General features: G+C 50.2%; 6 protein-coding genes and 1 pseudogene across 7 annotated transcripts; 4 read left to right on the top strand and 3 right to left on the bottom strand.

Moving 5' to 3' along the window:
- Positions 1-606: 606 nt before the first annotated feature.
- Positions 607-3,211, bottom strand: CTHT_0048100 (annotated as a pseudogene; the record flags this gene model as incomplete). Its single annotated transcript has 4 exons — positions 607-625; positions 718-883; positions 1,430-2,981; positions 3,056-3,211. Coding segments are annotated over 4 exons (1,893 nt in total).
- Positions 3,212-3,940: 729 nt separating this feature from the next.
- CTHT_0048090 (uncharacterized protein) lies at positions 3,941-4,487 on the top strand (the record flags this gene model as incomplete). Its single annotated transcript, XM_006695110.1, has 3 exons — positions 3,941-4,160; positions 4,226-4,302; positions 4,368-4,487. 3 exons carry the CDS (start codon positions 3,941-3,943, stop codon positions 4,485-4,487), a joined length of 417 nt encoding a protein of 138 aa, XP_006695173.1.
- A 933-nt stretch (positions 4,488-5,420) lies between these two features.
- Positions 5,421-6,509, top strand: CTHT_0048080 (uncharacterized protein; the record flags this gene model as incomplete). The annotated part of the gene is made up of 2 exons (XM_006695109.1): positions 5,421-5,572; positions 5,648-6,509. 2 exons carry the CDS (start codon positions 5,421-5,423, stop codon positions 6,507-6,509), a joined length of 1,014 nt encoding a protein of 337 aa, XP_006695172.1.
- Positions 6,510-11,976: 5,467 nt separating this feature from the next.
- On the top strand, positions 11,977-13,634 carry CTHT_0048070 (uncharacterized protein; the record flags this gene model as incomplete). The annotated part of the gene is made up of 4 exons (XM_006695108.1): positions 11,977-11,982; positions 12,081-12,187; positions 12,265-13,067; positions 13,138-13,634. 4 exons carry the CDS (start codon positions 11,977-11,979, stop codon positions 13,632-13,634), a joined length of 1,413 nt encoding a protein of 470 aa, XP_006695171.1.
- A 700-nt stretch (positions 13,635-14,334) lies between these two features.
- On the bottom strand, positions 14,335-15,422 carry CTHT_0048060 (uncharacterized protein; the record flags this gene model as incomplete). The annotated part of the gene is made up of 3 exons (XM_006695107.1): positions 14,335-14,406; positions 14,480-15,291; positions 15,368-15,422. The coding sequence occupies 3 exons, from the start codon at positions 15,420-15,422 to the stop codon at positions 14,335-14,337; spliced, it is 939 nt and encodes a 312-aa protein (XP_006695170.1).
- Positions 15,423-17,326: 1,904 nt separating this feature from the next.
- On the top strand, positions 17,327-18,441 carry CTHT_0048050 (thiosulfate sulfurtransferase-like protein; the record flags this gene model as incomplete). The annotated part of the gene is made up of 2 exons (XM_006695106.1): positions 17,327-18,324; positions 18,387-18,441. The coding sequence occupies 2 exons, from the start codon at positions 17,327-17,329 to the stop codon at positions 18,439-18,441; spliced, it is 1,053 nt and encodes a 350-aa protein (XP_006695169.1).
- Positions 18,442-19,403: 962 nt separating this feature from the next.
- CTHT_0048040 (uncharacterized protein) lies at positions 19,404-21,746 on the bottom strand (the record flags this gene model as incomplete). Its single annotated transcript, XM_006695105.1, has 7 exons — positions 19,404-19,478; positions 19,531-20,306; positions 20,392-20,844; positions 20,909-21,035; positions 21,097-21,181; positions 21,253-21,454; positions 21,509-21,746. 7 exons carry the CDS (start codon positions 21,744-21,746, stop codon positions 19,404-19,406), a joined length of 1,956 nt encoding a protein of 651 aa, XP_006695168.1.
- Positions 21,747-23,046: the final 1,300 nt, after the last annotated feature.

Raw genomic sequence — 23,046 nt, 5'->3', positions numbered from 1 at the left:
AAGTTTTAGGATTACTTCATGGCCATTGTGATGGGGTCAGGGGCATCATAAAGTGTAATGTGTACTTGGAAATTCTTGTTGTTCAAACGTAGAGTTACCAGGGATGACCTCGTTATCGGGTCCAGGATTTTCGAGGAGGGCTCCCTCGAAAAACCAGGAACTTCAGAGAAAATCAGGTGAACTTAATTTCTACATCGGAATTCTAACGTATCAGTTTTGAACACAGCATCCAAGCGGACGGCTGGTAGAATTGGGGCCTTGCATATGCAAAATAAGCATCCCATGTGCTGGCTCTCCTTGTTACTGATCTATGGTGCCCGAGCTTCCCGAACTTCTCGACATGGTTTTTCGAGAGACCGTGAAAAAAGCCTTTTTAACTCCCCTACTTTATAGGTCAGCCTGAGCTGAAGCTGAAGGTTGACCTATATTTATTCCGTATCATAAGTGCCATGGCCTGGAGCGAGATGCCTGACTGCCCCCAAAGCATGCGTTGTTCCTCTGCAGATTAACGCACTCACCGGACGTGCCGCCTTCGGTACCTTTTTTCTCCTATCCAGGTATTTTCTACTGGCCCCTCTAAACAGCTGAATGCGCCCTTGTTATGTATCAAATATCACTGGACTGTCTGGCAGTATGAGGTCGTTTTAGCGCATGGCTGCGTCGGCTCAGCGTTGGGGTGGCTCACGATTCTTACAGCTTTTGTGGAGCATGGCTTACCACATCCAAAGTGCTTCCTTGTGCTGGCATGTCATGTGGTCGCCATCAACGGCTGCCGGTCGCGCTAGATTGTGCAGCGCGGCTTCCTGGGAACGAATTGGAGCAAGAAGAGGAATATTGTCGATTTTCGGATTCGGAGGAGTCCCAGCACCCTCCGAGTTCTCGCCTATGGAGAAGAGGAACAAGAGCATGGCACCTGAAGTTGGAGAGACTTATCTTCTCGGAGCCCTTGGGTCAAGTAGTGAGAGACATGGTGTCACTTTTCTGAACCTCAGGGCTGCTCTTGTCATTAAAGGCATCGTAGTGTATATCTCGATATACTTCGAATTTGACAACGCACTGTATGACTGTGCAGAATAGCTACCAGCGTAGGTAATATGCAATCAGGGCACCGAAGGAATCAACATTCAGACAAGACCGAAGATGCCAGTCACAGTCGAATAGATGTAAGCAGGTCTTGACATTTATGGACGACGTTCTTCAAATTTGGCTGTATAGGTATTGTATATAGTAGCACCATGCATTCAGCTCCTAAACATCCGGCGAGACGACTATGAAAGCGGACCATTGTGCCCAAAACATAACCTTTTCTGCTTTGGATCAGGCGGTGCGGGAGGTCTTCCTCTCTTTTTAACCTTTCCCTTCTTCGTATCTGGAATGACAGCTGCACGCTGTGGCTGGGATACTGCGGCGACTTGTTGGACGGTCTCACGTATAGCCTGCCTTGATAGACACAGGTCAATATGCTCGTTAAACTGTCTCTCATCTGCCGGCTGAGACCTGGAGCAGACAGGACATTCCCACCGCTCCTCCTCCACTAAGGTAGAATTATCCTTAGGATTGGGCACAATTTCCTTCCCATGCTTATGATGTGAAAGGCCAGATGAGGTATCAGGATTATGAAGGACATTGTGCTTGTCCCCATCTGCCTCATCATTGCTACCGTTCTTCTCGGTCATTGAGTTGTTAACTCCAAGAGACGTCGAGTGTTCAGGTAGGTGGGCTTTGAAACCGAAGAAGGCCAGTGTGTCGGGCCGTTTCATGCTAACCAGGTGAGTACATCTGAGACCCATCAGGCGCAATTTCAAGCCAGGTATTTCTCGCTCAAGCTTCTCTAGCATTGGCAGCGCATAGGTGTACAAATCGTCCGCAAGATACACGGCCTTGGGCGTGACAACTTGGCGTGTCAAAACCTCGAATGTATGCAGCTTGACTTTCAGGCAGAGAGTGCGACCTTTGCACTCTGCCTTCCGTAAGTCGGATTCTAATTCTTCTGCTGTCTGTCTGAGCTTTGCGCGCAGCTGAGCGGGGTCATCCATTTCACGGAACGTGCTTTCAGTGCCAACACTTTTACGCTCATGCTCCTCGGCAGGTTGAATATGTGTTCGTCCCAGGCCAAGGTAACAGTGCAGGAGAAACTCGTACGTTTTTTGCCCGAAGAGCTTCTCGATGTACTGCCTCTGTAAGTAGATATCACCGCAGGTCTTAATGCCAACGGCCGATAGTTCACGCTCAAGGACACGTCCAATGCCATTCACTTTTCGACAAGGGAGATCCTTCATGAAATTCATAATGGCTTCTCGTTCCCTCGGGAGAACAAACTGCCCGTTCGGCTTGTTGATGTTGGAGCAAATTTTGGCCAACCTGGCATTCGCAGCAATGCCCGCAGAAACGGTTATTTTCGTCTTCTCATGGATTTCTTTCCTCATTTGACTAACGGCATCGGCTGGATCCATATTATATCGAGCGCAGTAGTCGGTAATGTTGAGATAGGCTTCGTCAATGCTCGCGCTTTCGAAGCGCGGGTCATACTCGGCCAAAATCTTGCGCACTTCAGCTGCTTTTGCGTTGTACTTGTCGAAATCGAGAGGAATGATGATTAGCTTGGGGCATAGCTTTTTGGCCACAAAAGCTGCCATGCCACTGCGGCAACCAAACTGTCGGGCCACATAGTTGCAGGTGGTCAAGACAGCTCCTCCGACGGCAAAAGGAAGATCCTTCAGCTCCGGGCGATCCAGGAGTTCTACGGAAGCATAAAATGCATCGCAGTCGACATGCACAATGTGTTGTGTTAAATCGCGCGATTGCTCAAGTTGAGCCAAAAGGTTATCGGCGGCTCGGAGTTCACGAGAGAGGTCTTGGGTCTCTAGATGTCGCTTCTTGGAGACGAGGGCCTCGATTTTCGCTGTAAGTTCTTTGTCCCTGACTTCCTCTCGAGTGAAGAACTTCGACCCTTTGGAAGCATTATAGATGATTTCAGACACCTGCCAGTGTGGTCAGGAACTGCTATAGGCCAACATGAGGAGACAGCCGCATGTTGCGAGGAAAAACTACATACCTTAGCCTGATCAACTCTCTCCTGCCCTGCTTTCGTCAGAGATGGGCCGAGCAGGGAGTATTTGAGAGAGGCATGCTCATCTGCCGTTTGGACTGGAGCCTCGTTGCCATTGGCAGATGGTTCAGTCGCAGCTGGTTCTTGAACACCCGGTTCCATTTTGCCAGAGCCATGAGCTCAAAAACCCCGACTTATGATGCCAGTTCTGACTTGAGGTTTAAATGCTCCATGGAAAAAAGTTCATTCTGACATTAGGGACTCGACTGCCTAGTTTAACAGGCTGACAAGACGAATATTGATCATGGTAACACCCAATCGGACGTAAGACGGAGCCCGGGACCCCCGCCTGCTCCGTTTTGTTGCTCGAGGAACAGGCACAGCGACCGATCAGTGACGCGGCGTGTCGCGTCCCAGCTTGCACGTCCGCGTCGCCAGATCACGGGAGGCCAAGAACCACCAGCTTACCAACCAGCTATCCGCGCGTCTTGCGAGAGGATGTATGGCTTATTATGTAATCAAAGGTGACCCACACCACAGAGGCATGGGAGTACGAAAACAGTGGGGCACTACATTAGCAACTCGCGTCGTATACGCGCCACATTCGCGACAGGTTCTCTCGTCCCTTACCTCAGTCCCGTTCCCTCTCTAAGGTAATGCACCCAGGCACTCTGTATTGCTCTAAACTTTACCATTTTGACATTCCATACTCCATATCCCGATTCTACTCCGCAGTCCACTTTTAGGACTTGTAAAACCTCCTGCGGCACGACGCGAACGCTTGTGCAGTCATCAATAGGTCGTCTTACCTACGCCCTCCGCGAAGTACGGCCTAACACCCAGGACACTATTAGCGACCTCTGACAGCGGCAATTAACATTCAATATCATCATGCTGCTCAAACGTAAAAGATCCGAGTCTGAGTTTTCGTTTAGTCCCGTCTTTTCATCTTCACATTCCGTCAACGACGGCTTCAACTTTAATGCCATGTCCGCAATGGACACCGCCCGACGAGGCTTCTTCTCTCCACGACTGTCGGTCCCATCGCATCTTCCCAGCCGTACTTTGAAACGCTTTCGCGACAATCGTCCTCCAGAGGAAGAGATTCATCGTGAGTTCGTTCTGATGCTTGCGTTGAATCAATGCGAATGCTTACCAGCGCCGCGATTTCCTCAGAACGTACTCTCCACCTCCTCTACTCGGCGCAACACCGTCCACAGGAACTGAACAGCCAATTGAGCCAGTCTGCTGACGTGACAAACACCATGCCATCACCTAAGCCCAATCGCGGTAGTGCCCAGCAGCGGTCTCTCCACAGCTTTTGGAACCTGCCAACGCGCTGCGCGCCTTTGACAAAGTCCCCTGCATCATCTCCTTCATCGTCTACAGCCTCATTGTCAACAACAACACTTCTTCAGAGCGCACCAACGCAATGTGAAGATTGCGGCGCTTCGCTCTGTGGGATTGATGATATGAGCATAGAGGGATTCTCTTGCGCTGCGGAAGGGCAGATATGCGTGACATGTGGCAAAGCTGTTTGCTTCAGCTGCTCTATTAGCAACCTCGGTGAGCACAGGCGTTGCTTGGCTTGTGCAAGGTAGGCTGGAAAGCGACCTGGTGAGGTGCGGTCATGGTGGAGCGGCCTGGATGCAAGGGCAATTTACATGGGCTTTGAGGTGGGTTTGCAGATGCGTATATCCCAAGGCGTTTGGGGAGTTACGGTTGTCTCATTCTGGCTAAGGACATCTGTCAATAAGTTGAAATGTTCATTTATATTGGTGATAGGACGCTCAAGAGTTTCCTCCAGTCAGGCTTCATTATTGGAGAGAATAGGCACAACGGTCGCGCTCGTTGCGAGCCTGTGATAGCCAGTGGATCAAGTCTCCACACTATGGGAACGTTGGTACAGGAATGAAGCGTTAGGGCCCCCAGAGACAACAGTATGTACTAAAGACACTCAGTTTTCCACCATTCCGTCATGGCGTCATTAGTATCGCGGCAAATGCTTTTTCCGGGCCAGTTCTCCTTTACCAAGCACACAAGCGTGTGGGATCCAAGACAGTCAATGTTCGGCCTCGAGCCGCTCATGGAGTGCATTTCCCTTACACATGCAGAAGGGCCTGGAACCCCGGTGCGGGGCAGCAACGATGCTTCGGGAAGCTGCTGCACAGAGCGCAACCCCGCCCCAACTCATATCCCTCTGTTTGGAAGATAAGCCGATCTAACGCCTGCCTACCATTCATGAACAATTCAGCCTTGTAACCACACGTTGCTCCTCATACTTACCTTGCCTCATAGGATCCTTTTCTGCCTTGTACACTCTTCGAACACAATACTGAAAAGGCTCAAGTCGTATACTCTTCTGAACATCATGACCACGCGAGAGGCAAGCCATGCGGGATCCTGGTACGAGGACGATCCGAGTGTCTTATCCTCGCAGCTCGACGAATTCCTTGGGCGTGTGCCAGCTTCGTTGAATGACAGCGCGCTCCCGATTCCTGGAGCCAGGGTCATTATTGCTCCGTAAGTCGATAGCTGTTTTCCATTTGATCGCGGTTTTCCCACTGCAGGACACGATCCTGATGCGACGCTCAATAGCCATGCCGGGTACTCCTACTCTGGGCCTTGTGCGGCCTGGGCGTACAAAACCCTCGATCTCAGCAATGCGAAACGGGTCTTTATCCTCGGGCCATCGCATACGTATTACTTGCGTGGATGTGCCCTTACAACTTTTGACAAGTATGAGACCCCCTTTGGGGATTTAATTGTGGACAAAGCCACAACGGCCGAGCTGAAGCGGACTGGTCGCTTCAGCGACATGCCTGCTCGCCGGGACGTTGACGAGCATTCTCTCGAGATGCACATCCCCTACCTGTGGAAGAGGCTAGAGCAGACGTTTGGAACTGACAGCGCTAAATACCCGCCCATCATCCCTATACTCGTTGGCGATGGCACCGAGGAGCAGGAACAAGCATACGGTCAACTTCTGGCGCAATACTTGAAGGACCCCACAACTGCTTGGATCATTTCTTCCGACTTTTGCCACTGGGGTTCACGATTTTCGTACCGCCCAGTTTTTGATAATGGCAAAATTAGAAATCTCGACGCAGATCGAAAAGACAAACATCTGGAGCTTCGACCAGGCTGGGAGCAGCTGGTTGACAATCCAGATAACATGAAGATCCATGAGGTCATTGAGATGCTGGATAAGATGGCTATGAATGCCGTTGAATCGGGTGCACACCACAAGTTTTATCATGTCATCCAGCAGACTCAAAACACTGTTTGTGGAAGACATCCCATTGGGGTGATCATGGCCGCGTTAGAGGTATTGACAAAGGACCAGAGACCCGAGGATGGAAGAGGCAAGTTAAAGTTTGTGCAATACCAGCGGAGCAACTTGGTCGAAAAAGTTTGGGACTTCAGTGTAAGCTACGCGTCGGCCTATGCCATCGTTTAAGGAGCATAGTTAGTGATACTATATATAGGTAGTCGGAGAGCCACCTAAACGAGCACAGGGTTGTAGTCGTATATGGGAATGATCGTAAGCAGGAGCCATGAGGGCATGATCTGGCAGGATGTATATGAAGGGGGGTTTGAAGACAGTTTCGTTATCCTTGAACAGCTAGGAAGGCTATTTCTTCGTTATGACTACTTTATCCGAATTTTGATATCCAGGCACCAATAAAATTCTGGTCTTAACTTGCCTTCGCCGTGGCTTAGCACTAGGTATTGCGTGTCTTTATCTTTGCTTTCTTAAGTGGTGCTGTCAAGTATTGCTATCCTGTCTCCAAGCATGCATAATAGGCGGGCTGGCAAGGGAGAGGGAAAAGCAGCTCGGGGAAATGTTATGTTTGGGTGATCTCGTACTCGCAGCGGTGATTACAGCCTTCGAAGGCTTACAAAGGGCACTGTCTGGACAGCTGAGCACACTGAGGATCTAGAGTTTCGGGATTGGAATGCTAAGCTACCTGCAGTTTGACAATTATTCTGAGCACCATAGGCATCTAAGAGTATTTATCTCTAAGATTATGGGGCTGGTCTGTGGCTATCCTTGTACATTACTGAGGATTACTTATGCATGGCCGATGGTCATAGAAGTCTGGAAGGACAGGATAGGGTCCCAACCTCTCTATTGATGCCTAATTTTTCATCTCTTCACATTCGGGCTTTGTGAGTTTGGCTACTTATCCAAGTTCTCCGCGCTTCCTCTGTGACCCTCTGTCCCAGCGTCGTTCAGTCTCATAATCGAGAGCTACCAAGTCAGGGATGGAATCCCTTGCAGGCCTTTCCCTAGCCTTGCAATATATTGTAGGTCCTATCCTTCTTGGAAGATGTCATTGACGCTTCTCTGGCCCTCCGAGAAGATCGAGCTCCTGGTCGTAGTTTGAACATCATCGTACATGATCTGTCACAGGCACCTAAAGCCTTCAGCACGCAAGACTAAGGGATAGAAAAGACCATTCAACTCTCTATAAACTATGAAGAGGCGACTGGAAAGTTGGAGAATAAGATGAACAGAATAGTGAGTAAGGCAGCTTCTGACCGAGCTATCAATTGAATATGAAAAAGGAGAGGGTTACAGGGGGGAAGGGCCATGGGAGAGGCCTATCACAAGTCTCTTATAACCCTAGGGTTGCAATGTGGTTGATAAGAGGCCTGCGCTTTTGAGTGAGATGCAGAACTATCGCTGACGCAAGAGATAGTAACCGAAATGAACCAATGCGGTTGAAATGGGTTCAGGCACTCAACGAGCTTGGCAATTAACTGCATGACCTTATAGAGAGCTCGGAAATGGCAAAGCAGCTGAGTTGTTCAACAATATCTGTCGAAAGCCAACAGACCGACCCAGTACTATTTTGCAAGAGCTGAGTGATCACCTGATGACAAGATTGCAACAAAAACTCCCTCGAAACTATTGGGTTAGCTCAGTAAAAAAAAAAGCAAGCCTGTGGTATGTGCACTACAGGAACACTTTGCTAAAGTCTTTAATTTATTAGAATGTTTGATCGCGTAAAGCACATTGTTGTTTCTCATGAGGAGGCGTTCTAATGGATTTCTAACCTAATGGATTCTCAAACGCCAACAAGAGCGACTCACTCTTATTCCATGACTAAAAAGTCAAGGTGGACAAAGAGAGCACAGGTTTTGCAAAGTTTCCTCGAATGGTTGCGGTCTTCCAAAGACACAACAGCCGGAAGTTTCATGGTACTTGAAGGCAATAATATCTACTGGTTCAGGCAAAGTACTCTGATAAAATTCTTGGTTCAAGGTCCTCAACCCTTGGAAGAAGTCGGCCAACTCACTGTCGTTCCGTCCTGCTTTACCTGGAATGCGTGAACCATAATGCAGCGGACCCAAAAAGGCATTGCTTGCTCACTTCTCTACGGACTTATTAAGTATGGCATGAATATCCCTACTGCAAATGTGAAAGGGCTTACAATTCAGCTTTAATGAAGCGGTATAGTGGCTGATTTCTGAGCAATTTGCTCAAGGAAGTAGAGATCAGACCAGAGGCGTCATGCAAGACAGCCTGTATCTTAAATGACGGACTCGATGAGATTGATTTCTCTGAAGGACCAGCTTCTACTTTGGGCTTCATTGATAAACTTTGTCAGATCCGACAAGTTCATAAAACCTATGTCTCTAACTACCAAGAACCCGCTTTAAAACGACCAACAGTTTCCCCGGCTCTGAAATTTCAAGACTTGACTTAGGAGGAAATATCCATCTACGTCGAGTACGGCTATATGGAGGCGTCTGAAAGATGATGAGCCCCCCACCCCCCTTACCACAACGATGGCGCACATTTTCTTAATCTTATATCCACATGCAACGCTATATCCGTCCCGATGCTTTCTCATCGCGATAAAGGACCTCGGTATTTCAAAGAATTCTCAGTCATTATCAAAGCCTGGACCTCTCTACTACTCCTCATGTTTGCAATGGATACGAATGAACGGCAGCAAATCTAACAAGGTTCTTACCTGAATGCATCCCTCACAAATTGACACAATCTCAATGGTATAGCTGTTACACGTCTATGACAAGGCGTGCAGGCTTTCTGGACATTGTCCTAGCTGACGGCATGGAGTATGCTCACTTATTCCATAGATCCTCCAAGGAGTTTCTTCTGAATACTGAGGAGGGTAGAGATATACTCGGCTACAACATGTTAGCTGTAGAAGAGCGCATTAGCGTCATAATTATAGCAGGGGTTGCCATGGACCGTATCCAGTCATCGCTGCATGGAATTCTTCCATAACCCAAGGAAATTGCCGAGACAGAGCGGACCACAGGTCCGTTCAGAAGTTGCCCATGGTGCCTTCTGGGCTGCACATCGGACAGGGCATCAGCCTGCCCTACACTTCCTATGCACACGGTTACTGGGAGATGACTGAAGTTTCACATCGAGTCCATGACACCTATTGGCTTGGTCAACGTCAATGTCCTCCAATTCCCCCTCTAACCTTAACGAACCATGAAGGAAAAACTCGTCCTCTTGGACATTGTTGTGGCACATGGATTTACCGATTTTGTCAAAGCATCCATTGAAAGACTCAAAACTCCACAAATAGATGCTCTTCACGGCCAAGTATCCACCGAATGTTGAGCCCACCTGGCCAATGTTACATGCATTGGTCATAGTCTAGTCCGATGTGATGGCATGATATGGTTCCGAAGCCTCCAGAGTCCGAGGAACTCTCGGAACGGCCGAAACTCCATTGAGGTTTTGTTAAACAGATGGGAATGTATCGGAAAGGGGTTCGCTTTCTCCGTCATAAAGAGCGGAGAACAGTGGGCATTATTAGCCATACACACTTGACGCTTTGTACGCCTATGATGGCAATATGAAGGCTGGAGTGGTTTTGGATTCAAGCTACAGACGGGGAAAGAGATATCCATTGTCGATTATGCCCATTGCTGGCATAGATGCTCGAACTCAAGACTGCAGGCAGTCTACAAGATACAACTTTGTTCACTCTTATTGGGATTGGTGGATGCGCTTACATCTGCCACTTTTGAAGGCCTGCTGGTATTATGTTAGATCAGCTACTCGCTTCTCTGTGATCAAAGCAAATATGTATTGCATCCTTTGGTTATATCAAGCGTTGCTCTTGAACAGCGGTTTGCGGTGGGATTCACAACTCTCCAAGTAGTGTCGCATAGCGCTGCAATAGGTTTGGCAATTTCCGAGTTGTGCCAATACCCGGATTTTCGACAGAGGTCGGCAAGTATATTCAGGATTCCTCAATTCGAGCAGTCAATTTGGAAGCAGAGATAGAGAAAATGGGATATCGCATCAAGTGCCAAAGTTCACTGGGAGATGGCCTCCACAGCCATCTGGGAGGGAACAAGGGAAACGATGACCGAGCAAACCCGCGGGCTCAACCCTTGGGTGCGGTTGAGTAGATTGGAGTAAATAACTACATTCCTTATGCATATATCTCGGATACATATTTAGCTTATGTAGCTTGGAGGACAGGTGGAATCAGGATCCCTTCTTTTCTCAGCATCCTCGAAGCCCTTTGGTTGGATATGAGATATGGTGCTAGCAACCTATTACTTTTCCTCGTTTTCTACATGATCCTAAGGCGGAACAGTGGATCGTATGGCCACTGCATGCGTACCGTTGGTCTGATTCTCCCTGTGCATCTGACTCAGCACATTAGTTAGGGGATGTTGTTGATCCCGCACATAATCCCTAGCAGGGTCATTGATGATAGTGCATACTGTTAACATCACTGGATGCTTATGTAATTGCTTGCACGCTTTTTTTTGGGAGCGAGCAATGAAAGAGGATTCAGTCTGAGCTCAACAGCCTCCACAGCCCACGTGCTTTTGACTTGGTTGACACACCTGATGATTGCCGTTCTGAAACAGCTCCTGTGACTGTTGCTGGGCTGGGACCATGGCACCAGCAAGTGTTGTCAATCTGCCAAGATCATGGACTGGGCCTGGCAGCCAGGGGGAGGAGGTTGAATCTGAGTGGAAGAGCGCGGCAGTTGATGTGAGTACACGATAGTCTATATACTGGGGTTTGATCTGTTAGCCTCTTGGCAGATTCTATTGTATTCTTGAACCCTTTTTGGTGGACAGTCTTGCCAAGAATCTAACAAATTAAACCCCGGCACAACTTGTAATTCCTGTACATGAACTGTGGCAAGCGGTCCCAAACAACAGCGAACCCCCTTGCAGTGGGTCCCTTCAGATTTCGGCCCACTACAAAAAGCGACCAGGGCGACCAGAAGGCTGCCCAGAAAAGGAGACGACCAATCGTCTTCCAGATCCGTACGTGTAACCCAGACCTTCCGATGGCCCAGGATGGAAAGCATCCCGTCACCAACCCACCCGAGACGTTTCCTTTTGGTCTCGACTTGGGGTGGCCTGTATGCAATGTATGTGAGGGAAAACAACTTAAGGAAACTCTCGTTTCACTCATTTTGTTGGCTGTTGCAAGAGTGTTACGAAACCCGACCATGTCCTCGATGCCGAAAGAACAGGAAAAGGGACCACTTTTGGATGACCAAGAAATGTCACCTTCCGTCTGAACTTTTTTTTGGGACCTGCCTGCACAAAATCCACAAAACGCCCAGTCCCACACGCGGCTCGCCTGTTCCTAACGCGCTACAGCCCCCCGGCCTAACCTCGTTTTGGAGTTTGGCCTCCTGAGGATCCTCTCGGCGCGCTTCATTTTACCTGGTGCTACCACGCACCACCTTTCACCTCCGTTTTCTTCGATCCCGACTTTCTCTCTTTCCGGTTCGTTCTTTGCTCGGTTTTCGCGTTTTCGTTTGTCGCCGCCATCTCTGCAGCTTCCATCACACGGCCTTCGCGGTCCATCGATTTCTGTTCCCCTGGTTTAGCTAAATAGAGCATTGTAATTTGGATTCTGCTAGTGCTTCCTGTGGTTCAGGGCTGTCACCATGAGCGTAAGTATTATGCGCGCAGCATCTGCTTTGCAACAACTGCGCCTATTGCCTCTGTTCTCAATTGTCCTGTCGCTCGCAGAAAGCTAATGGATGTCAAGTATAATCCGTATAACAATTACAATAGTGGTCAGTATGGCCAATATGGCGGCGGCGGCGGCGGCTACAGTACCAATGGGGGATATAACTCGTATAATAGCGGCTCGAGGTATGCCAAGTCCGTCGACTTTCGACTGTGTGCTGCCCCGGGGTTTGAAACGAGCATAGCTGACATGGCTTGTCCAGCGGTCGATATGATCCCTTCGGTGACCAGAATGCTGCGGCAGCCGGATCGCATGAGATGTCTTCCTTGGGGAATAGCGGTCCGAATCAAGCGTCATCAAGCCAGAACGTTCTTGCAGAACGTTCGCGAATCCAACAGGAATTGCAAGAAGTTGAGCGGATGCTCGCAGCACTTCCGGGCTATCAGAAACGGTGCCTTGAAGACACGGATACATCGATAAATTCGCAATCTAAGCGCGAGCTCGACAGGTTCAAGCAGGAGATCATGGACAAGTATAGGAAGATTGCTGAGCGGATCCGCGACTTCAAGCGCATTCCTCAGAGTGCTCAGCTGGGCAATGTATCGGGCCTCGAGAACCAGCTCAGGAGAGCAATTCAGAGATTCCAGGAGCTCGATGCGGCATTTGGCAAGGATATGGAAGCTCAAGCTGTTCGCCAGCTTCGTATTGTCCGCCCCGACATGTCGGATGAAGAGATTCAAAAGGCGGTGCAGAGTAACAATGCCCCCGTCTTCGAGCAGGCTCTCATGGGCAGCGCGCGTCTTGGACAAGCGCAGGAGGTGCTTCGGGCTGTTGAGCAGCGCCATCAAGAGATGCTGCATATCGAACGACAGTTGGAAGAGCTGTTGAACTTGCTCAATGATATGCAGGAACTGTTGGCCAAGCAAGAAGTCACTGTGATGGAAATCGACCAGCAAGCTGAGGCTGCCGCTGGGGATATGGTCAAGGCCAATGAGCAGCTTGAGGTTGCAGTTACTACGGCGCGCAAGACGCGCAAGAAGAAGTGGATTTGCTTGGGCATCTGCGGTACGTTACCATTTCCACAGAATAGCTGCTCTCAGCTTTATCATGGATGATACTAATAAGCAAACTATAGTCGCTATCGTTGTCATTGTCGTGGTTATTGTAGTGGCATATATCATGATCAACCGCGCTGCCAACGGTGGCGGTGGCGGTGGCGGCAGTAGCAACAACGACAACAGCAACAACAATGGTAACACCAACGCTGGAAACGACGGAGCCACGGTTAATACTGGGACTGGCAACGTTGGTACTACCGATGGCATCATCAGCAACGGTGACAGTAGCAGCACCGGGAGTGGTCAAAAGAAGCGTAGCATCTTCCAGCAACGGTCCGTCCTTGACGACTTGAAAATGAACAATATCCGTGCGGTCCGGATCGATACAACCACCCCTCCTGCTCTGCCTGCGCGCCTTGGAAGGAGACTGCGAGTCGATCGGATTGGGTTGGCTGGTAATCTAGGTCTGCCACATCCGGTCCCTCCTGTTGAGAAGAAGATCCCGATGATGAAGAAGCGGTTTGTTGTTGATTGGGAGGGTGTTGACTCGACCGAGGCAAGTGACGACAGCTGAGTGGTGGGCGGGGTTGTACAGGCTTGAAGGGGCAGAAGGAGCGTTGGTGTTGGTGTCCTTTGTCCAAATGCCGTGTTAAGGGAGGGGTATAGTGCCACCTGATTCCTGGTGCTGGCTGTTTGCCCCAGCACCAACTGCGAAGGCCTCGGTTGGACACGAATAGTTTGTCTTTTTGTTGGATGATTGTTTTCCAAGCATGGCACGTCTTTTTGGCAAGATATCAGGGCGTTTGTAGGGTAATTTGGTCGCTGGGTTGCTTTTCCGTTCAATGATTGCCAGTGTCTGCCTTTGCTCCCGATTACGAAGCTTGTAATACAGTCTATATACTACTGTCAAATGCTCTTTGAGGTGGAGTCATTCGTTCTGCTGTCAGTTGACTGAAGTCCTTTAACTTAGGCTTTGATGGACCGAATGCTAATGTGAATCAAGCAGCCTGTCATTCCTTTGATTTCACATAAACGATGAAGTGCCATTGATACGTGTTGATGTCCTTGGTTATTACAGCCATGCAACTGCTTACAATAAATGTGGCGGTACTTTTATGAAATGGGCGATGTTCGGAATTGAGGAAGACAAAGTGATGGCTAAGGGATATTATACAAGAACCATGTATTAGGTAATAGTTGTCATGAACCTTAATCTGACTCCTAGTCCTGCTGATCACTCACACCAGCACTCGCCGTTGGCTGAAAAGGAATGCCTAATCCTGGTCCCTCATGAAGTACATCTCCCCGATTTTCAAGGACTCGTTGTCTTGCTGTCCCAGCGTCAACTACTTTCCGTAAAAGTTTCATCCTTTTTTCGAATTCCTGTATCATATCCGCATAGTGATCTGCGCCAGATACCGGAGCTCGCTCCTGCCGTCCTCCAGAAGGTGTACTCCCACTTGACGATAATAGCAACATGTCGCTTTCAGCATTGGTTGACATCTTTTCTGCGCCCAGCATCGGACCAGCAGACGGCTCGATGCTGACACCTTCGATCTTGAGTACTAAATTACCTCCAGGACCTAGGGCAGCCCCGCCATCGCCATAACTTCCCATCCGATCTACGCGCGCCATCGTGACTGCCCAGTCTGGGGACAAACTGCTGGCCCATGCAACTTCGAACCCAGTGCCGTCAGGGCTGGCTTCCACATCGACGATGATTGCGCGGTCTTTAGGACCGCTATCATCGTTTGAGTCATCGTCTCCGGCTTCTCCGTTGCCCCCTTCCACTTCAGAGCTTCGGTGATGTTGTGCTAGAGCGGCGGTCAGGATTTCAGGGTCGTCATCTGCGAAAATGTAATGCACTGTTGGGTGATGGAGGGTTTGTCGGTTGGTGGAGGGAGATGTAGATGTAAGCAGAGTAAAAAACGGCGAGAATGGGGGAGCTGCTTGTATTGGCTGCGGTGTCGGCGACATAGGAGCCCCGCCCTCGACAGACGGAACTCCTAGCTGCGGCGATCCGGAATGGGAGTATTTCCCCATAGATGTCGGCCGCGAATGTTGCACCAGTGTTTCCTGACGTTCTTGCTCCTTTCGCAAACTTGATCGACTCGCTCGGCTCGCCACAGAAGGGCGGGGGCTGGACGGAACGGGAGAGGTGCGATATCCTCCAGCGGCTGCGGCAGAGCCGGGTCGGGGAATGTTAGGTTCGGCCATCACTTGTCCACTGACTTCCAATGGTGTTAAGTAGCTGTGATTGAAGAAAAAAAAACGATATCCTCAAAGATCTGACAGCTCAAACAGGACTCCGGTTGACGAGGTCGTCGATGTAAATGGTGAAAGCGGCGGCTGGTTGCAGCATATTGCGTTGCTCGGTTGAGCAAGGTGCCTGGCTTGCGAAGATATCTTCGACTTGTGAAGCTGTCTCGGTGGCCCCACAATGAGGTACCCTCAGGGGACGCTTGGGCGCGGGATAGCTTTGATTAAAACTATCTATCTAGAAAAAAAAAAAAAAACATGAGCGTTGTCCATGCGAAGCTTTGCTTCTTTGGTCGGTGCAAGAGGTGCCTGTTGGCATCTCTCAGCGGCGTTGTGGTCAGAGAGGTCTCAAAAGTATCCACACGGATCCTGCCCTAAGCGGTTCATTATCCTCTCACACAGTTATCAACGATGTCACCTCTACATTGCAATACCCAGAGATAGAGCTAACTGCATTGTTGCCAGACGGGTGTTGTCGTTGAAGGGGCCTTTAGATAATCATATCAAGTCCAGAATAACTAAGGCTGACGACGATTGAGGCATTGTTACTGAACGCGCATCCCATCCCGCAAACACAGTGCAATCTGCACTGTGTAAACTGTTCAGTGACGCAAAGCCTTAGTGTCAACAGAAACTTGGCTTGTGTCGCAATAATACTTTACCATGATAACAGCGTTCTTCTGCACCACCACTTGTGCATACTTGGTCAAAAGTTCATCTGATGAATTAAATGCGAAGAGCCGCTCAGCCAATGCCTTAACCCTGAAGATCACCTCTGTGAAAGAATATACATAGATGGCGATGTCAAGGGCCCAAGCTCCCACAATTCAAACACTAAGCGTGAACTGTTCGTTCCACTCAAACCCTGTACCGCTGGGTTAGAGACAAGCAAGCATGAGGAGGGTCGAAACTTACTTTGACGACACATGGGACATTGACCTTTGGCTGAGTCTTGTTTTATCCATTCCAGAATACAATGCTAGCGCTCCGTTAGTGACATCTTTGTGGCATGCTAGGCTGAAGAGTCTTCAGACACGTACCATGTGGAAGTTGTGGCCACACTTTCCGGACACTAAAGCGATCATCAATTACTGTTCCTGAAGGTGGCAAAGTAGTCTAGCCAAACGTCGGATACTTACGAAGGGGACAATCGTCTCCAGGATATTTGCAGGTTGGGCATGTGCCATCGAAATGGACCTGACAGATACCACAGACATCATCTTCAGGGATATCCCACCTCCACGTTGCGACGGCATTCCATTTCTTGATTTTGACTTTCATTTTTGAGACTTGTTGGGCCAATAGTCCTCACTTAAGTAACATTAGGGAGATGAAATCAACAAGCAAATTTAATTTCTTGGCTTTTTGTGTGTGTGCGAGTGGCTGTCCAACGTGTTCGTGTCCAGCGGCTGTTGTGGTTTGGTAAGAGGCGATGACTTAAGAAACCAGAACGGGAAACTGTGAAGCCTGGCTGCCAATCGCCCGGCCCAGTCCTCAGTTATCGGTGTCTTATCGGCCATCTTTCTTGGCGTTCGGATCGTTACAACTCAGTGGCGCCATTAGTTGTGGTCCAAGCTTCATGCTGCGCACCTTGGCCTTGGCCGGAATTTATTCTTTGCAACCACTCTTCCGTTTCCCCCTCTTCACACGCCCCGAAACCCGGTTCTCGGCGGTTCGAAGTCCAACTCCAACTCAATGGACAAGGAAGGGCAACGGCAGTAAGCCAGATTCCAAGAATAAGTCGAGGGTTCCGCAGGAATTCCGATAACATAAGTGGATTGTTCGACTCTTTGCTCGTCAATCCCAAGGACTGGACCCTGACTTTCTTCGCGAGCCATCCACGGCTGTGGCAACCTGCCAACAGCAGAGAGATAAAGCGATCCGGCATTAATAGCTTCTTTCTCTGTGGCATTGGCTTGTGACGCAGCCGACGCTCTTTGTTTCAGTTGTCCCAGAAAGCCTGTTGAGAACCGAGGAAGACGAAGACGACCACCGCTAGTCGCAATCATGATCACCATCTCTGCGCTTCGGCTTCTCCGGGCGTCGCTCTCACAACGCGGCTGCTTCAACTTCAGCCGCACCGCCCCCAGCGGCCCGTCATACCACTTTGTCATCGCAAAACACGGAGCTCGCCGGTCATTCTCGAGTTACCTTGTCACTCCTCAAGAGCTTTCCGACGCCCTCAAAAAAAGCCCCCAATCTCCCAACTCGTCTGAGCCCCGCGTAATACCCCTTTGTGCTTCATGGTTCCTTCCCAACGATCCCAAAGGTCGCACAGGAATACAGGTTTTCACCGAGAAGCGCATCCCTAAGGCGCGTTTTTTCGACCTTGACAAGGTTATCGACAAGCATAGCCCATACCCTCACATGCTGCCGACCCCGAAACACTTTGCTGAGGCCATGAGCGAGCTGGGCATTCGGTATGAGGATATTGTGGTTGTTTACGACAGCGCAGAGCTGGGAATTTTCAGCGCCCCGCGTGTTGCTTGGACCATGAGGGTGTTTGGGCATCCCAAGGTGCATATCCTGAACAATTTTAGGTTATGGGTTGAGCAGGGTTTGCCTACAGAGTCGGGAAATGTGTGGACGGTCGAGTGTGGGACCTATCCCATACCAGAAATGGACGAAGATCGGGTTGCCAGCTTTGAAGAGGTGAAAGAGATTGCCGAAAAGCTCAAGGAAGGTGCGAAGGACGTCCAAATACTGGATGCCAGGTCGTACGGCCGGTGGTCTGGTCAGGCTCCAGAGCCAAGGCCAGGCCTTTCCTCTGGCCATATGCCAGGGTCTATCAATGTTCCATTTGATGCCGTCCTTGATCCTGAGACCAAAGCATTTCTCCCTCCAGAGCGGATCAGAGAGGTGTTTAAATCCAAGGGCGTTGACCCGGAGAAACCTATCATCAGCAGCTGTGGGACTGGAGTAACTGCCTGCGTCCTTGAAACAGCACTTAGAGTGTCAGAATATGGTTCTCCTGAAAATAGAAAGGTATACGACGGAAGCTGGACGTGAGTAACCCTCTATGGAAAATATTGTAGCTTTATCTCCCTCATCACTAACATATATGCAGTGAATGGGCACAAAGAGTCAGCCCTTCTGAAGATCTCATCCAAACCGAACAATAGCCTAACTCCGCATTCGGGCCATCACTGGAGCAGCAGCGCTCCATCGACAGTTCCGAATCTTACCACACTCCGCTTCTCTGAATTTCTGTGCACCATCCGTCTAGAAGGTCATATCATGACGTTTGAGAACTTACCCTCTTCCATATGCACAGCTCTGAAACAGCACAAAGCTTGTGTGCACGATCATGTGCGTGATTCGACTAGGTTGCTTGCAGCGCCATATCTAGATGGGGATGTTAATTGGCGGCATTGAGGTGAGGTGTTTTGGGCATTTGGGATTGGGGTTCGAGCATGGGATTGGTTGGTGCCCAAGAAAGCACTAGGCGCTCCGTGTACAATGGCATCAGTTCGTCAATCAAGGCTCGAGTCCTCTTCGTTCCTGCTCGTTCCTGCTTTGATCCTCGAATCATATCCCTGCATCAGCATGCTGTTGCTGCGAAGGCAGGTTAAACGGGCTCGTTCAGCCGTTCACCCATTTGTGCCCCGGCGATGTGAAGCCCTCGAACGTCCCATTATACGGATAAGACAAATAACGCTTAGAAGGAATCGAACTGACTCAATTGACTCGCTCGCTGTTCCTGGTCGCATATTTTTCCCTGGCAACTATCGCCTGTGTCGCGAGGTAGCGCCTCGACTCTAGTTTGACCAAAACCATTACAGCTCTGAAAGTTGTCGTTGAAGCTTGTCTCCTATTGAAACATACTACATCCACGGGCCAGACTTCTTAAATACACAATTGCCGGGGGGTTAGAGACCAAACCGGTGATATAAATGACCTGCGGCCACGTAATTACATGGTCTATACAAAATGAGGGACATAGTAACACCAAATATCCAATGTACAGCTCTTTGGGAGCCACCTGCTGTTACTCCGATTGTTTGGCCGATTTGAGGTTATTCCTCGATGGCTGATGTTTAAATTAGTTATTATATGTATTATTTTTCGTTTTGACGTGCGATTCTCATTGCATGCAGCGCCCTACTAGACTCTTAGGTGCGCCAGCCAGGCGGTGCTCCTTCTTGATGACATCGGCGAGCTACAAATGCGTGTTAGCACGTTTGTCAGAAGACTCGAGACTTTGAACGTACCCTCTCAGCGCCCGCGTACGCTGTGGCCATGGGTGACCCTGAGAGCTGGAAGGGCCAGAAGCTGATATCCGCGACACGGAGGCCCTGAACACCATACACCTTCTGTTCACTTGATACAACACCACCCATATCCTTGGGCATCATGGCAGCCGTGCAGCACTGGTGCGCGTTCGACGGGTTGATCAGCTCGCGCATGACAGCATAAATCTCCTCATCGGTGGTCAGGTTGGCGCCGAAGGGTGCTGCCTCACTGGGACCCAGCACGCGCATCGACGGCGCGTTGAAAATTTCGCGGTTCTTGCGGAACAAAGACGTGTAAACCTGCGCGTCGATGGGATCGGTGCCCGTCCGGTAGTCGATTTCTGGGGCGTCCAGAGGATTGGTTGAGCGAATGTTGACCGTGCCGCGGCTCAGGGGCTTCAGATGGTACACCAACGCCGAGCTACCCGTGCCCCAGTGCACTGTGCCAACACCGACGTTGGGGTTCTCAAACTGCTTCAGGATGGCATTGCGCTGTGCCTGGTAGCCACGGATGACGGCTGGGTCGGTGCCAGGAGGCAGAGAAAGCGAGGCACTGCGCGCCCTGGCAGCGGCGATGATCTGCCGGTAGCTTTTGGGTGCCGCCCGCTGCAGGGACATCACACCAATGTTCGTGCTCAAGGAGTTAACGATGGTGTAAGCACCCTGCTTCGAGCTGTCATACAATGCCCGCTGCTCGGCGTTGTAAGTAGCGTTCGTGGTGAGGCTATCAGTGTTGGGAAACACGTTGTTTGTGACTTCACATGGGAAGAAGCAAATTGTTAGTCAACCGCTCTTGACTCAGAACATACTCGAAAGGACGAATGAAAAGGAAAAACGCACAAGTATACGGGATTGTCAGCGTGGGCTGGTCCTGCAGGTTCTGCCCGACGCCGGGGAGGTCGGAAATGACAGGGATGCCGAGCTCGTTGAGAAGCTTCCGGGGGCCAATACCCGAGAGTTGCAGGATCTTCGGGGTTCCCAGGCCACCAGCAGCCAGGATGATCTCCTTGCTTGCGTAGACATTGGTCGTAGTATTGCCGCCAGAAGTCGGGATGTAGCTCACGCCAATGGCTTGCTTGCCCCTGAATAAAATCTTAGACACCAGGTGAGATGGCAGGATGTGGTAGTTTGGCCGGGAGCTGACGCGGTCGTAATGATTGCGCCGAGCATGGCTTCTTGTCATAGTCCTGGCATCAATGGCAGATGGGATCCAGAAAACACCTTGCTTCGACCCCGCCATTGGGTCCTTAACAGGAGGAAGGCCGACTTCATTTGCGGCGTTCCACCAGTTTTCTTTAGGATACATTGTCAGCATTCAGTTCATATGCCAACAATCTCTCCGCAGACTGTCACTCACCGCTCCCCGGGAAGAAATAGTTGGGATATGAGTAGTTCACGGGACCAGAACGGCCCCGAATTGAACCATCCCAAGTGATGTTGCCAGCCGCAGCAAGTTCAGGGCTAGGGGGCGTGAAAGTTTCACTCTGCGCTGTGTTAGCACGGGGCCAGTTGGTGCTGTCTGGAGCTTTCTAGCCATAGCTTTACCTTGATGAAATAGGGAAGCATGGAATTCCAGCTCCAGCCCGGATTTCCGAGGGCACCCCATGAATCATAATCATCCTTGTCACCCCTGAATAGACGCCGTCAGCATGCAGCTTGGCTGATGGCAGGAAGGCGTATTCTGTCGCCTGCTCAGCGTACCTCAAGTACACCATAGCGTTGATAGTGCTTCCGCCACCGACAACCTGCGCTGTGATAACATCAACGGTCCTGTTATTAAGCCCTGCTTGAGGTGTGCTAACAAGACCGGGCCAGAAGTAGAGCCAAGGAGAGAAGGCTCCCGGGACGAGGATGCCATCTTCACCCCGATCCAAAGGACCGGCCTCAATCACAAGGACGGTTACTATAGCAAAAAAGAGAAAATTCGACATTAGTAACCAGCCAGTCTCCTACATACATAGTTCTCTAGGGGAGTCGTTTGTACCTCGAGGATCTTCGGTTAGACGGTCGGCGAGGGTGAGCCCGGATATGCCGCCGCCAGCAATGATGAATGTATAATTGGAGTGAACGTTCCTTGGGTGAACAATTGTGGCATGTCTTGGGACTTTTGCAGAGTCGATATCGATTGGACTCGCTGCCGACAGAGACAGGAGGGGCAAAACCGCTCCCAGAAGCTGGAAACTTGATGTCCTCATTTTTGCCTCGGTCACTGGAGAGTCACCGAAGATTCCGAAGATAAAAATGAGATTCTTCAGTGAGGAAAACGCCCTCTTCATATCTGTGTTCGGAGACCCCGTCGCTGTGGAGTTCAATATGCCCTTAATCTTGAACCCGCAGACAAGCGGACACACGATCCTGGTTGGCGTTGCTCACCACGCCGACGCTAGCAGGGAAGCAGAGACTCCAGAAGATACACACACTTAGTAAGCGCACCGGACCTCTCGCATACCGCATCAAGATGGCCTTATTGCAGCGTCGCATCTAAGCCCCTGGCTGGCCGACTGGCCTGCATATCGATGGGTAACGACAGAAGTTACTGGACCAGTCGGCAGCCTCAGAACCTGACGCCGCGCGACGCCGTCAGCATAGCTCGGGTCTGGAGACCCGAACTGGCCCCAGCGGTCCACAAAACGCGCGTGGCATCATTCCGTGTGGATCTCTGATTTTGCTGAAAGGAAAAGAGCCGAGTGGTTATCAGGGAAACTCCACGTGGCGGAGGGAAACGACTTAGGGACACCAACAAGGTTATTGAGCCCGCCATGTAACCTCTGCGTCGCTATGGGCTTGTAGACTTGTTGAAGCTCCCTGACTTATGGATGTCTTCTGAGCCTAGGAACCCTTTATAGTTGCACTTGGGCCCCGATCACCGGGCTGATGTGGTATGATGCTTCCTTGTCCATGGAATCATTTTTTTCTGGTATCTAGATGCAGCTCCACATTCTCCTGGCTCTGCCAAACGCTACAGACTGTCGCTTGCCGAGATGGATCTCGAGCTAAGGAGTTGAGCGAGGTCCGAGCACGCAGGCATCGGATGTCTCGTGCTGCGGTGTGCTTTTAGGGATTAGACAGGTCTTTGTTGTTGCCGGGCAACCGGAACAGCTGGTAAGCAAAAAAGGCTATGAGGTCAACAATTGGTCGAGTTGCCATTCCCCGTTGGCAAAAGCGGGATTACCCCGAGACTGTGGCCGAATACTTGACGTCCTGCTCCATGAAGCAAAGAGGTAGATTAAGTTGGCCGGCTTTATCTGTGGTATGTTCTATCCGGGGTCGCAATATCCAAAAGAGATTTAAGCTTGTCAACGATCAACCATCACATCCATTTATTCCCAACACCCACATGGAAAGACGAAATCAAACTGTTATGTACAGAAAACCCCGGTTCCAAGAAAGTTACCCCCCGTATACAGTAACCTATTGCCATCTGAGATCAACATGCTCCGTGTTGCCAGCAACTTATAGAGACAACAGGGAAGCCAGTCACGATAGACTGAAAGT

The sequence above is a fragment of the Thermochaetoides thermophila genome, assembly GCF_000221225.1.
Source record: "Thermochaetoides thermophila DSM 1495 unplaced genomic scaffold scf7180000011819, whole genome shotgun sequence".
NCBI classification, from domain to species: Eukaryota; Fungi; Ascomycota; class Sordariomycetes; order Sordariales; family Chaetomiaceae; genus Thermochaetoides; species Thermochaetoides thermophila.
The sequence above is the reverse complement of the archived record's forward strand: the minus strand, read 5'-3'. Positions and strand labels throughout refer to the sequence as shown.